Here is a 15,956-nt window from a genome sequence, read left to right on the forward strand (position 1 = left end):
TATAGAGCTCCAAGGAGATTATGTTGAAAAATAAAAAAAAATTTACCCAAACAAAATTGTTTTTATACTTCATTCTAAGGACTTATTGAACTACCCTCGTAATAATCTTTTAAAGTTTAAATTAACTTTAAAAGAGTTTTTTTTTAAGTATTTTTTTAGTTGTAGATTCATCTTTTTTTAATAGGAAATAATGGTTTTCGTTTAATAATTGATTTTTTGGTTGATAATTCAACTGTCTTGTTGAAAATTCCATTTTTTTTAGTTGAACAAATATTTTCTTATACTGAAAATTGACCATTCTCAGTTAAAAATTAATCTTTTTTGGTAGAAATGTATTCTTCTTTCTTAAAAATTCATTTGTTTGGTTGAAAATGCATGTTTTGATCAAACTTCTTCTCATTTCGTATAAAATGGTTGAAGGTTCATGTAGTTTTTTTGGAAATTAAACTAATTTAATGAAACTTTTTTGGTTGTAAATTTATTTTTTAAAATGATAATGTAACCGTTTTTCCTTAAAAATCGATCTATTTTGTTAAAAATTCTTTTTTTGTTGTTTTAAAATTGATTTATAAAACTATAAATTTCTGTTTTCTGTAGGAAATTATTTGTTTGCAAATTCGATTTTCTGCTTGAAAATTTAAATATTTTTTTGAAACTTTGATTTTTTGGGTTTGATAATTGTTTTTAACTAAAAATGTAACTATACAATTTTTCCTTGAAACATTATTTTTCAGTTGAAATTCAACTATGTGGTTGAAAATTCATGTATTTTATTGCTATTTTGTCTTTTTTGGAAGAAGTCTTTTTGTACGTAAATTCATTTCTTTGGTTGAAAATTGGACTGTTTTGTTGTAGATTTAATTGTTTTTTTATTCAACATTAATTTTTATAATGCAAATTTAACTGTTCAATTTTTTGTTGAAAGTAAATCCTTTTTATTAAAAATTAATTTATTTGGTTGAAAATTCCATTTTTTATCTGAAAATTTAACTAGTCTATTTTTGGTTTAATGCTTACTGTGTTAGTTTAAAATTCGTTTCTAAAGATGAAAATTGAACAATTTTGTTGACATTTTTTTTCTTAAAAAATTATCTTCTTAATTATAAATTTATCTTCTAACTTCTTTAGCTAGCACAAGCCTACACAAGTTAACTGCGCGTGCGCGCGCGCGCGCAAAGAAACTCCTCAGTGTTAGTTTTCGCACCGTATAGTGTCGATTGTATGTTTATACCACTCTAGCCTCAAAATCTCAACTTTAACAAGATTTTTTCGCCTTTGGTGGTATTAAATACTGTTCGATATTTGTGTGAGAGGTGATGTTTAGCGAATGAGACTTTTCCCACTCGCTTCGCTAGCGCGCAAAACTTCTCATTCGCTAAATAATCACCTCTCACACACGTATCGAAATGTACTATTCTCGCTCCTTCTTAGTGTTTGATTTCACACCTTCTAGTGAAACTTTAAGTTTAGATTAAGACTTTCACATCTCCTCGGTGTGATTCGTTAGTATTTTCAACACTGGGAAGTTGAGAGTTCGTAAATTTACCAACTTTACACAGGAGAAGTTTATTTTAGTAGAAGAAATGCTTTTTCGCACCAAAAATATCGCACCGTATCATTACAACTTCGCACTCCGGTGTGACGTTGTACGAATTTTTTCTAACAGTATAAGTTGAAACAGTTTAATGACCTTTTTTTTAAATGTGTCAGGGCGAATCACCCATCAGGCGGTATACACTATTAGAAAAATCTGTATGAGGTTTAATATACATGTGTGTGAAGCAAATTTGCACTACCACTACTGAAATGTAACATACATTGGTGTAGTAAATTTAATATACATGTGTATTAAATTTAATATACAGGTCAGTATAGCAATGTGCGTGAAAAATCAACCTGCTTTAATTTCTTTAAATCTTGTCAAATATTCTCAATGAAATTAATAATCTAGAATTCGTAGACTCAGTTGTTATTTATAATGAAAGCGCAATGTACGGCTAAAATTTTTTCTAATTTTTCTCTAAATGGTCAAAAATTAAATCCAGTACAGTTAATTGTAGGTTAAGTCTATTATTTATTTGCTTGATTGAACTTTTCGACTTAAAATACAAATTTATTTTTGGTTAACAGGAAGAAGGTATCATGTTTTTTTTTATCTAAAATCGAAAATTGCAGGGAAACTTATTTTAAATTTGTGAAAAATTAAATTATATGATTTTTTTTGTATGTGATTAACATGAATGTATATGAAATTTAATATACGCGCTCTTAATGGCGATTTCATATACTTCATATATTAGTTTTAACACACATGGGTATATTAAATTTAATATTATTTTTAACAGTATATGTACTAACATTTCCTTAGAATATACCTTGCAAACACTTGCAACCAGTAAACCTTGTTTAAGTTTTTTTTCTTCTGTAATTTGTTTGCAAAAAGTTTAATATTTCGTAAATTTGAGAAACACAATTGAGGCGCTAAGAACGAAAACTACATAAAGCCCAACTTGGTCGAAAATCGTTTTTTACAGTTCCAAGCACTTTAGGTTTTGGCCTGCCGATACATGTTCATAATATGTGAAGAAACAAATTTTATTTTTCCAGCTCCTTTTCAGTGTTTATTGATAAATTTGCAATAACTTTCTTACTTTTTCTGGTAAACATACCGAAATTTTCGGTAAATTTTAATACATTTTGGGTAGGTTCAAGGTATTTTTTAAGAATTCAATTGCCTAAGTTAGAGACCACATCTTATCTTATCTTTTTAAAAAGGACACCACTGTATATAATCACTTTTCCACTGCTTGTATTAACTTTTTATCAACTTTATACGTTATAGTTAATTCAAGAGCATTCTTTTTGAATAAATGAAAATTGTATATGAATTCTAAGTAAAAGAAATTCTAAATTTATGTAAATATAGTTTTATTTCAATTTTATACCTAATCTGTTTATATACTAGTATGAAACCTAGCCGGAATTGAGAACAGGGTTTATCAGTGGGGTTTTCCTTATAAAAAAAGGCCATGATAAAGTACTAATATAGAGAAAGTTCTGCGAAAAATGTTGTGCGCAAATCTTATTTATTTATGGTGAGAAAATATTGTTCTTTTATTTCACTAATATTTATTGCTTATAATATAACTTTTTTTTAAAGAATAGCGCTTTATATATTTGACAGTATATACTGCTACTTTAGCTTTGTTCACAGCCATTATAAATAATGTTAATATTTGGTATAGGTATATATGAAAGCTAAATTAGAATACGCGAAGAAGAATCTATCTAAAACATTCAAGTTTAAAACCAATTCAATTGAAAAATTCCAATTAAGAAAAAGAACCATTTTTTAATATATAGCAATATTTAACTGTTTATATTCAAAACTGAATTGTTTGCATTAGAGAGCCTTGAATAATTAAAATTTCAGGCGGCTGAATTTAAACTTTGAACGTCACAATTGTAATTGTTCTATTTTGAAGTTATTTAATTTGTAAGTAAAATTGTTGAATTTTGATGTATAAATAAGACTTAAAAAATGATTAAATTTCGAAAATTCGGGTAAGTTTAAGAGATATTTCGAAGTTTTGAAAATAATTACCTTGATTTAAGACTTGAAAAGAGTTCAAAAAATTTCAAACAAAATGTAAACTTGTGAAGATTACAATAGAAGCTTTTGATGTTATTCAAGGATTTTAAAATGTTTTAAGATAATAAACACAATTGCTCGTAACTCATGTGAAAATTGCAAATGATGTTTTATTTTGAAAAAGTTAATTTTAAGAAAACATTTGGAATGAATGTAAAAGAAAAAAATATTTATGGATAATTAGAAATTAACTAATCTTTAAATTTTAAAAAATTAGTGTGAGTTTAAGAGATATATAAAGGGTTTGAAATGACTGAAGAATAATTTAAAACCTGAAAGGATTTAAACTTTTATATTAGATTTTTGAAGATTTTAAACAAAAAATTTAGAATCTTTTTGAGTATTTTGAAAGGCTCTAAAAGGATAAAAAAAAATTATCAAGATTTTCGAAGGAAATTGAAAATGATTTTTTATTCTAAATAATTAATTTTAAAAGAATATTTTTCAAAATTGTCAAAAAAAGAATCTATAAAATTTGAAAGCGATTTTACTTAACTTTGAAGGATTTTTAGATAATTTTAGAAAAATGTTGAATAATTTTTATAAATACTTAAAAGTTTTGTTAAAATTTCAGAAATAATTTAAAATTTGTACTTATTCCAAAAAGGTTAAAGCGTTTTAATAACAACCATTTTTAAACGTTAATTCTAAAAGTTACAAATTTGAAATAATTCCTTTTTGAGTGTTTTAATTTGAATTTCGGCATTTATAACTTCAAATTAAAACATTTTTAGATTTAGGAGTTCGAATGTTTCAATCTCCATAAGAGTCAAAAAATTGTGTTGAGCTGGGAAAACGCCGGGAATTTTTTACTGGATTTAAACGACCACCTTGCTACTGATTAAAAAAAATTATGATGAGATTTTATATGTGCAGTTTTTACTAGTCAACAATACGCTGAATGCACTCACTACACTGCACTAACTGCATGTTCTCTTGAGTGCTCGTGATTTCTGCTGATTTCACTCGATTTTTTCTCATTTAAAACGATCCGATCTTTTTTAAAAGATGCACACAGATACCCTTGATTTCAGATCATGTCAAAGTGTGTTATGCTTGTTACAATTTAATTTCATACCGATTTCAAAAGCTAAAACCCCTTGATTCGAGAATGAATGGTCCCTCGCTTTCTCTTAACTTGAGTTTTGCTATCGAAAGTATTAGTCTTTCCAACGTTCCAACTCTAGATGGCAATGATTAAGTTTGGAATATATTTATAATTAATATGGAAAATGTACTTCTTCGCATTACTGGTACAATCAAAATTTTGTAAAAATAAATATTATAATATCAAATTTTACAACCACATACACAGTTTCTCCATAGACCGTCTTTCTGATCTTAACTTCACGAGAAGCTTTTCATTTGCATATTCATGTAGCATTAACTTCTCTTTTCTCTATTTATTGTCTGACAGTTATTTTTTTGATACAAATTGTTCATTATAATCTTTATCGTTGAGATTGCATCGACCTGCCCTTTATCGGAAAACTTACTTCTTTGTATGGAATTTTTCCACAAGTTGATAATATTAACTGTAATGAGTTGATAAGCAATCGTTTCTCATGAAACCATATGACGACATAAATTTCTCGATTTTTTAATTTGACATTAGAAAGTTGATTACGAAGGTTATAAATAATGAATAAATTATGTCTTTAAACGACAAGTAATAAATGATATTGAATATTCACTCGAAAGCCAAAGCTGGCTTACTGTTCCATAATGAAAATTTCTCTTGCAAATTTGTTTTTAAAATAGAAACATAATCATAGTGTCCAGCTCTAATTCAACGTCAATATTTTTCGCAATAATTTTTTAAATGTTTTATATAAAGATTTTAAATGTACCTATACTGATCATTACTAATTTACGAAAAACTGCGTATGTATTATAAAATATTTACGTGTTGAAGAAAATTTAAATGAAATAATGAAAGTTACCACCAATTATTATTATAGTTATATAATTAAGTCAAACACCTTTCAGGGCAAGCTTAACACGCCCGCGGTTCTAGTTCTAGCCGGTTTTATATATTTATTATTTAAATTAATCCATGCAGTTCCATTTTTAGAATATTGTCGTTCTGTATACATTCTACAAGTTTATTCTGAAGTATGTTTCCCTTAGAATTAAGAGCTAAGAGTTTTCTTTCCACAAAATGATATCCTTAAGACGTGATGGAATGGATACAAAATCTGACGGCATATCTCATCGAGCAATCCTGATTTGATAAAAATACTTTCTAGAATGACTTATACCGAAGAGAGAATTAATCATTTTTTAATTTCATAAAATAAATAACCTTGGCGATCTATATTTGGAAATTAATTAACCGATTCAATTTACTTTTTCATTTCAGGTACAATGATACCAAAATCAGGTGGGGACTACGCCTACATTAGCGATGCATTTGGTCCATTGCCTGCTTTTTTGTACCTGTGGGTTGCCTTATTTATTCTGGTGCCAACTGGAAATGCAATCACTGCTTTAACTTTTGCCCAGTACATTTTGCAACCTGCATGGCCAGGTTGTGAACCTCCATCAGATGCCGTGCGATTACTCGCTGCAGTTGTCACATGTACGTTAACAATTTAAATGGGCTTAGAATGTGTAAAAACAGTGTTAGGAACTCTGACACTCTTTTTACCAATTTTGTTTCAGCTCATTGTCTTAAAAACTCATTTTGAACACTAACTATGTTCGCTGTCATAATCAACGTCAAAAATGATAAACAAGTCACTTGCATTCAATGTTCTAATCGCTTGAAATGAACTAAAACTAAATGTGGTTAAATTTTACGTCAGAGGTCGTTTTGGTTCAAAAAGATATATTTTTTTTTTAGTATTGGAAGCTATTATCCCATACCGGCAATTGTATTTTTTCCATGTTTATACTGAAAATTTTCAAGACGCAAGTTAGATAATTCTCTTATACACGAATGTTATTTTTACCATACTTGTGTGTGGAAAATTGACATGACGGAAATAGTAATTTTCTTATCAATTGTTTTTTTCCATAATTATTTATGGGAAGTAAACACGCAGCTGGCAATTTAAATATGTACATACATATAGCCTACATATAATTTTAAATAAGCAACGACCAGGAAAAGTTAAATCTCCAATTACACTTTTAATTCAATTTATTTCCTCTATCTTGTCCATTAATTTTTGAACCTCCGCATTGCCAGTGTAAAGGTTCCTATATTTGCATTAATTAATTGTATTCTGAATGATTAGTTTTGAAAAAACAGCAAAAAAAATGCTTAAGTAGTTTTAATTTCCACATGTCGGTTACCTTGACATTGAAGACCAGTAGCCTCTAGAATGTCTTTAAAGAATTTCAGGAAAAACTTATCATCATGAACAGCTTATCGTCAGCATTTTGCATTGACATTGGCACCAATATATGTTTTAATGATTTATGACATCAATTATGTTTTTTCTATTATAATTATCATTGTATAATTATAAGCAGGAACACTTATATATACATTCAATTTAAATGTCTAGCTCTGGTTCATTTCTCATTATTCTAATTTATGATTGTTTTGTTCAGAAATAAGGAACACAGAGTTAACAATTAACCAGAATAAGCTTCGGAATGAATACGTGTTACTGATTTTACATATACGACGATAATTATGATTAAGAATAAACATATTATCGAGCTCACAAATTCTTTTTATAAAGAATGCTGAATTTGGAGGTTGAATGTAAAAAAAGATTTACTTCACTTGAACAAAGTCTATAATTAATTGAAAAATATATATTCAATGTAAACAAGAACTTCACTTTTTTTAAACAAGATATTTATTTAAACAAGCCAAAAATGTATTTGAACTAAACAAATAAGGAAAAACAAAAAATTTATTCGAATCAAACAAACATTTGTTTTACCCCATATTAAAGGAATTATTTGTTTAATTCAAACAACATTTTTTTGATTCAAACAAACATTTTTCTGAGTGTAGCAAAAACAAATAGTGTATATAGTTTATATATAGCATGAAGATTTATACATAATATTCATGTGTATTATAAAAAATAAAGTATGAAACAAAAGAATAGTATATATAATATTTCACACTATGTATAAACTATACATAATATTTCCGCCTAAGAGAATACAACTATATTGTAAAATTTTCGCTTTGTTCAAATATTAATGACAAACATATAAAATGATAATAACTCAAAAAAATAATTTTTTGCCTGAGCCATCTGTGTGGAAATTGATCCTGATATCGTAGAGTGACCGATGCTATGTTTTGAAAAGCTGTTTACCTATTTATTAATCGAAATACAGTAAGTAAAAGTAGCTAAACTTGGGAAATTGAAAGGGATTAAAATTTTGGATTTTTGGTTGCTTTGTGGTATCCAAATGTATTCAGAAAAATATTGTTGCCGCTGGGTACAGAAAGGGACTTTATTTAAGAGATAACTTCTACTGCCGAGTTAAAGATTCAAAGCGTTAGGAAAAAGGGGATCCAGAAGTATTAAACATTTGTCACGTTACCACTGGATGCGTGGAATTTTCCAAAACTTTTGAATAAAGGCCTTCTTACCGGGCTGGTTTCAAAGCCCTTAACCTCGCAAAAAATTAAAAGGAATTACTTATCTGACGCAACCTTGCTCTTGTTGTTTCAGCATTTATACTTTAAAAGTGATGATATTTAAATTGTGGTCGGATGTCAAGATAACGAAATTTGAAAAAGCTCATTTTTAAATGGATTATTTTTTTTTTTTTAATTAGGTTTTTTGACTGCGATAAACTGCTACGATGTTAAATGGGCAACTCGAGTCCAGGATATTTTTACGGGAACCAAAATATTTGCCTTGGTTATTATCATGGCTGCTGGATTTTGGTGGTTCTGTCTGGGACACACTGAAAATTTTGACCGGCCAATGGCTGGCACGAATTATCAGCCAGGATATATTGCTCTTGCTATGTATTCTGGACTTTTTTCCTACTCGGGGTGGAATTATTTAAATTACGTCACCGAAGAATTACAAGATCCATACAGGTACATAAAATATGCGAGTTCATGCTTAAAGTTAATTATTATCATAAAGACTCGCGTTTTCTTATAGCCCTTAAGATCCTGGTAGTTCTGAAACGGAAATATCAATATTATAAAAAATATTTTTAGCTCGCACTTTTTCCAACCCTGAAAAGTGTCCTTGCAGCAATTGGAAAGAGGCGTAGATTTTATGAATTGAAATGAAAGCAGGTCGTTTTTTTCATTCTTTCAGTCTTCTTTTGTTCTTTCCGGGCAAATCAAACCCTCTTTTAAAATAAAACAATAGACTGGAATGCTCGCAAGTCGTTTTTCTTTTTTCAATTTTTAAGGCCATCTTTTGTCTATATCTGTACTTTTGTTAATCTATCACGTTGGCACCAATTTTCATACCCTTCTTTAATATATAGATTAAAAATTGACTCTTATTCCTAATTAATTTAACGAAAAATTATTTCCTGCAGGAATTTGCCAAGAGCCATTTGCATATCGCTGCCATTAGTAACGGTGATTTATGTTTTCGCTAATGTGGCGTACTTTGCTGTTTTAACACAAGACGAGATCCTCTCATCAAACGCAGTAGCTGTCGTAAGTGAATCAGTTTAATTTTCCCGGAAATTCTACCATGACAATCGGATAAGGCGAAATATAAAGTAATTTAAAAATATTTTGGGTTATTGAATGCCATCGAGATTGAAAATTATGATTAAACATAATTTTTTAATAGCATTAGAGATCAGAATAATTCTGTATTATTGTAAAGTAATTATAAATTCCCAATTTGATTCTAGACCTTTGGGAATAAATTACTGGGACCAATGGCCTGGATAATGCCATTTTTTGTCGCCTGTTCGACTTTCGGTGCTTTAAATGGTGCTATTTTTGCCTCGTCACGACTCTTCTTCGTTGGAGCTCGTAATGGACATTTGCCTACTGCCATATCTCTTATCAATATTAGGAATTTGACACCAATGCCTTCTCTCATTTTCCTCGTGAGTAACAAACAAAATTAAATAAGTGCGCAAATTATAATTGATGTAAATTGTATTGACACGTGAACCTAGCTCTCATTTCGAATAATTGAGAATTCAATACGATCTTTCACTTTATACTAAAGCCAGTTAGGAGGCAATTTGAATAATTGGTTTAAATAATAAATTCAATGTGACAATACTGGCGAGGGAGTTGGAAAAAATGGCAGGTCTTACAAACTAGGGAATGTACTGCTGAAGATTAATGGGCCATCAATGGGGATTATTGGGCCAATGAATTTTGAAGAACCTTTGACCCTGCCGCCGGCGGAAACATTTACATTGAATCGTTTATTGAAACATTAACCGGCGATATTCTATCTTCAGATAAGATCATTGTGAATAAAAACTGATTATTTCAATACTTTTTACAACAACAACAAAATATACTTGATCTCTTGTTAATTTAATTGATTATGCTCGATATTCCAACTATTTGTTATTCTAGTGCATCATTACGTTGGCTCTTTTGGTAATAGAGGACGTTTATGTATTAATAAACTACGTGAGTTTCGTTGAAGCATTATTCACCACGATGTCAGTCACCGGCCTTTTATGGTTGAGGTATAAAAGACCGGATCTTCATCGACCCATTAAAGTAAGTACTAATCTCTATAAAATGTCTTGATGTGACAATGTAAAATGCAGTCCAATTGTACATTCTATAATTTCTTGATCTCACTCTAATTGTTTAAATTTAAATATTAATTAAGGGCATGTGATATTTGCCACTTGTGAGCCATCGATCCATATAATATCATTAATTTTTTCGATGAAACTTTGAGAAATGGTGAAGAACATGAACAGCGGATTGTAAAGAAAAATCTGTACTTTTCTTGCCCAGGTTCCACTTGCACTGCCAATAGTATTTTTCATTATTTGTGCATTTTTGGTGACATTCCCGTGTTACGTTTCACCTTGGGAAGTAGGCGTCGGCTTAATATTTATAATCTCTGGCATTCCTGTGTATATGACCTTCATTGAGTGGGACAAAAAGCCGAAATGGATCACCAATGCGTCACGTAAGACAAATTAAAATTCCGGGTGTTAATTCGTGATGAGCATTAGGATTGAAATTGACTGTCATTTTTGTCTTGATTTGCAGACGATTTCAACATGTTTTGTGCGAAACTGTTTGAGTGTGTTCAAGAGGAAAAATACGACTGAAGAGTGGAGTCACTCTGAATCTTAAAAGAATAAAAATTCATCCCAGGTTGTGATGAGTTAGAACTAGTTACGCAGTTTAATGCGTAAAGTTTCCTAAAAGGAGGATCTTCCAAAAGAACCAAGAAAGTCGTTTTCGACAACAGAGATTCAGAACTTTAGAACTTTCGGCGAGGAACCAGCAGCCAGCAGCACAGTCATTAGAAAATCATGTGCCTTTTAGATATTTTGTAAATACGAGTGTAAAATTCGTATACATTCCCAATAATTTGTCATTGTCCAAGACTTTTTATTTAATTAGTAGGTATATTAATTATTGCGGCTAATACACGAATAAGTTATTTTATTTAAGATCGTCGTCGTCGTCGCGCGGGTGGCACAGGAGATATTCAGTGTTCAAGATGCCAATTTGAGACGAATTATTGTACAAAGCCCGTAGGTTTTAAGATTTTTAATATATTATAGACCCGCCTCCTTTTTGAGGTGACGAATCTTTGCTTTCGTAGAATAGCAAATTGTCTTCGATATATTAAACCAATTTTATAACAGGGTCCTATACACCAGTTTTTAACGCAAAAATGTAGAAGTCAATATTAGAGACGAAGGAAATTTTGTAAACCCTTTTTCGAGGTAGATTTCTGTAAATAGTGAAACCTTAAGTCAATTTTCTAATGTCAAATTTGCCGAGGTGCATGTAGATATTTTTTAAAATAAATTTTTTTAAATTATATTTCCAGATTCAATTAACAATTAATTTCAGTAGAAATTAATTTGTAAATAATAAGATTATTTATATCGCTTTTGGTAAATAACATTGATTTGTGTCCTCTCAAAAATTCATATAATGAAGAAATGACAATTTTGGTGATGAAAATCAGTGTTTGGGGGATTATACTTGTACTGGAAATATTTATTTGAAAAAAATATCAACCAGTGAACATCAAATTGAAGTTTTATATGAAAAATATTTGACAGGTGCCAAATTATAGGAGCGGAAACGTAAAAAGCTTCTAATTAAACTGGATTAATGTGAAGAAAAATATTATTGAATTTCAAACGTTTTGAATATATTCATACGCATATTGATAAAATTCAATTCACACCTTCTCGAGTTACCTTGTCATTAGGATGAAATTCTTAACACACTAATATATTATGGACCTGGGGGGAGGGGGAGAAAAGGTCCCTTTCTCTCCCTTGGCGCATACTATATTTTTGATAACGAATGGAGGATTTCAGATATTTCTCGAAATACAGTCATGATTTCAGCTCATATGACCGTAAATTGTTCAGAATTTAATTTTAAAATGTCTACACATTTTTGGTCATTCATAGTAATTTTATAGGTAAATATCGTAAATTATCATAAATTGGCCAAAATTAAATTTTAATCATTTTTATAAATTTCCGGAAATTTGTTGATAATTTATGGTAATATTGCAGGATATTTTATGGTAACTTTAATTACCCAAAATCAAGTAAAAATTTTCTATACATTTCCGGAAATTTTATCAATTATATATGATAACTTTTCATACATTACCACAAAACTGCATTATCTACAACGAAAATTTCCTTACAGTTTTTACGGTAAGTGGGCTGGTGATCGTAAAATGCAAGCATACTAATATGTAACTGTCAATAACGAAAATAAAAGAGCGGTTTGGGGTAGAAAATGGGATTTTCCTCGAAATCCTACGTTAACAACCCGGCCCTACGAAAATTGATACTTTATACGAAAAAAAGAACTAGTTTGTGTCATGAATTTCATCCCAACAAAAAAAATATGTTCAGCGATACCCAGAGTATTCTATGTAATTCGAAAGCGAAGTGATAGTTAATAAAACTTTTACATTTTAGAAGACAGACAAAATAATCGGCAGGTTTTTTTCTGTATAAACCAAAATTGTGAAATTTATTCTCAATTTGTGACGAGAATTATCATTCCGTTAAGTACTAATAGCACTAAAAAGCTAGTAAAGTACTCAAAAAGTACTAAAGAAAACACGAAAGTGACGACTTTACTGATGAATAAAGCATAACACTTACGAGAAAAACCGCATTCCATTTTCTAACCACTCCAAATTTTCTCTATTACCTTAAATTTGACACTCATGGATTGACCATTCTATCATATTTTCACTCCTATCACTAAAATAAGTAGACTTTTTCGTATTCATTACGTAATAAATTCTGAAGTTGAAAACTCACGAACTGTTTTCACATAATTAAGGTTGGCCTTGAACTTCATGCAACTTGTTTTTTTAAACAGTATCGCCAACTACAGCCAAAATCGTAACTAGATGCAGTCTTGCCAGATCCCCACCAAAAAAAGTCGCGAATAAAGGACGCAGGAATAGCCCAAAAAGCGCGGAAGTTTCAAAACCCTAAATATCGGTTACAAATTTTAAATAAGGAACCCCACTTTGTCGTTGTCATACTTATTAGAGCTCATTCACAAAAATACCCTTTATCCTTTGGAGTTAAGGATCGTTTTCCCAGCTCTCCGAATACTTTTTTTTAGACATTTACTCCACTTTCTCATAATTCCTTGCAAAAATCTATTCTACCTATCTATTTACTACAAAAATAATAAAGAAAGAAAGCATAAGGTATGGCCAGTGGCGAATGTAGGTATTTGCCGCGCCTAAACTCACAAAAAAGGATTGTTTGAATGGAACAACAAAATTTGTTTGAATTCATATAATTGAATCAAACAAATTTTTTGCTTCAATTAAAAAAATGTTTATTTAATTTTAAGAAATAAAAACTATATGCCTTAAAGTTTGAAACAAATAATTTTTTTAGTACAATTTGTTTGATTTAAACAAAACATTGACTTTTATTAAACAATGAATTTGTTTAAAATGTGTTTATTCGAGTTCAGAAAAATATTTGTTTCATTCAAACAAAAAATACAGTACAAAGCAGTACTACAAAGTGCCGCTAGGCATGATAAAGCGCTCCCGGCGGTTCCTAAGTAACTAACCTAGAATCTGAATTAATTTATCATGTGATTTATTTGATGGCATTGGTATTTATTCAAACGAAATATCTCTTGTTTAGGAATTACATGAATTGTAGGGCGTTTACCTTGAATATAATTGAAGATTTCGAATGTAAGTCTTTTTCAAAACTAACCTCCTTTTTTTTATAAAGATGATTTATGACATCAATTATGTTTTTTTCTATTATAATTATCATTGTATAATCAAAAGCAGGAACACTTATAGATACATTCAATTTAAATGTCTAGCTCTGGTTCATTTCTCATTATTCTAATTTATGATTGTTTTGTTCAGAAATAAGGAACACAGAGTTAACAATTAACCAGAATAAGCTTCGGAATGAATACGTGTTACTGATTTTACATATACGACGATAATTATGATTAAGAATAAACATATTATCGAGCTCACAAATTCTTTTTATAAAGAATGCTGAATTTGGAGGTTGAATGTAAAAAAAGATTTACTTCACTTGAACAAAGTCTATAATTAATTGAAAAAATATATATTCAATGTAAACAAGAACTTCACTTTTTTTAAACAAGATATTTATTTAAACAAGCCAAAAATGTATTTGAACTAAACAAATAAGGAGAAACAAAAAATTTATTCGAATCAAACAAACATTTGTTTGACCCCATATTAAAGGAATTATTTGTTTAATTCAAACAAAATTTTTTTGATTCAAACAAAAATTTTTCTGAGTGTATCAAAAACAAATAGTGTATATAGTTTATATATAGCATGAAGATTTATACATAATTTTCATGTGTTTTATAAAAAAAATGTATGAAACAAATGAATAGTATATATAATACTTCACACTATGTATAAACTATACATAATATTTCCGCCTAAGAGAATACAACTATATTGTAAAATTTTCGCTTTGTTCAAATATTAATTACAAACATATAAAATGATAATAACTCAAAAAAATAATTTTTTGCCTGAGCCATCTGTGTGGAAATTGATCCTGATATCGTAGAGTGACCGATGCTATGTTTTAAAAAGCTGTTTACCTATTTATTAATCGAAATTCGGAATGAATACGTGTTACTGACTTTACATATACGACGATAATTATGATTAAGAATAAACATACTATCGAGCTCACAAGTTCTTTTTATAAAGAATGCTGAATTTAGAGGTTGAGTGTAAAAAAAAGATTTACTTCACTTGAACAAAGTCTATAATTAATTGAAAAAATATATATTCCATGTAAACAAGAACTTCACTTTTTTTAAACAAGATATTTATTTTAACAAACCAAAAATGTATTTGAACTAAACAAATAACTTAAACAAAAAATGTATTCGAATCAAACAAACATTTGTCTGACCCCATATTAAAGGAATAATTTGTTTAATTCAAACAAAAATTTTTCTGAGTGTAGGCAAACAGAAATTTGCGGCCTTCATGCTAACAGAGATTAACCACTCTATTTTTAATTCACAGTAAGACATGTAGTTATGAAATTTTTAACCCCTAGGCTGCGGCCTATGAAGCCTATATGGGAACCCCACCTTTGGATGCAGCCCAAAATAGCCAATTTAATGTCATAAGTAGCCTAAATTCTGATTAATCGCCGCGGTAAGATTTGAGTTGCCAGACAGTTGATCGAAGTAGCCCAATCGGGCAACTCTGCCTAGATCATGTAGATTCTTGATAGTACACGGAGAAAAAGATATCGCACGATATTATAATGCACTAATATCACAGAAAAAAAGGAAGTTAAATTTTTAGACCGTGAGCTCACAACGTAAATGGGAACATGATACGGATAAGGCCAATTTTCACATGAGATGTTCGTCTGATTATGCGAAACGTAAAAATGGGTGCCTGGCAGGTATGAGTGGATGCGTTTACCTGTGGCGACCTGTCAAAGGTGCGAATTTTTGGCAGTTAACTAACGTGACTCGGATAAAGTTGAAAATTGGTGTACATGTCGGGGCTGACATTAGAAATAGCACCTGCGCATTGCCAGGCACTTACCCACACCCAGAGATGCATATTTTCATTGGTATATCATTTTTTGATAAAATTTATACATTTGGAGAAAACATAGATTAAAGAAA

The 15,956-nt window shown here is 29.7% G+C and overlaps 2 protein-coding genes across 4 annotated transcripts in view; one reads left to right on the forward strand and one right to left on the reverse strand.

The window, feature by feature from the left end:
• The window catches only part of LOC117179559 (large neutral amino acids transporter small subunit 2), a 23,189-nt gene extending 10,262 nt beyond the window's left edge, over window positions 1-12,927 (forward strand). For both annotated transcript variants that reach the window (XM_033371478.1, XM_033371477.1), the window contains exons 3-9: window positions 6,015-6,233; window positions 8,411-8,681; window positions 9,140-9,263; window positions 9,467-9,667; window positions 10,155-10,304; window positions 10,551-10,728; window positions 10,812-12,927. In XM_033371478.1, the coding sequence (XP_033227369.1) occupies window positions 6,015-6,233; window positions 8,411-8,681; window positions 9,140-9,263; window positions 9,467-9,667; window positions 10,155-10,304; window positions 10,551-10,728; window positions 10,812-10,873 (1,205 nt within the window). In that variant the 3' untranslated portion in view covers window positions 10,874-12,927. The remainder of the gene's footprint in view (window positions 1-6,014; window positions 6,234-8,410; window positions 8,682-9,139; window positions 9,264-9,466; window positions 9,668-10,154; window positions 10,305-10,550; window positions 10,729-10,811) is intronic.
• Window positions 1-15,956, reverse strand: part of LOC117179558 — a 35,150-nt gene that overhangs the window by 14,597 nt on the left and 4,597 nt on the right. The window contains exon 1 of one of the 2 annotated variants that reach the window (XM_033371476.1): window positions 12,969-13,073. The exons of the other annotated variant lie outside the window; for it this stretch is intronic. Coding sequence (XP_033227367.1) covers window positions 12,969-12,986 — 18 coding nt within the window. The 5' untranslated portion in view covers window positions 12,987-13,073. Of the gene's footprint in view, window positions 1-12,968; window positions 13,074-15,956 lie in introns of those variants that run through there. 2 annotated transcript variants of the gene reach the window in all.

Source organism: Belonocnema kinseyi, chromosome 9 (assembly GCF_010883055.1).
Source record: "Belonocnema kinseyi isolate 2016_QV_RU_SX_M_011 chromosome 9, B_treatae_v1, whole genome shotgun sequence".
NCBI lineage: Eukaryota > Metazoa > Arthropoda > Insecta > Hymenoptera > Cynipidae > Belonocnema > Belonocnema kinseyi.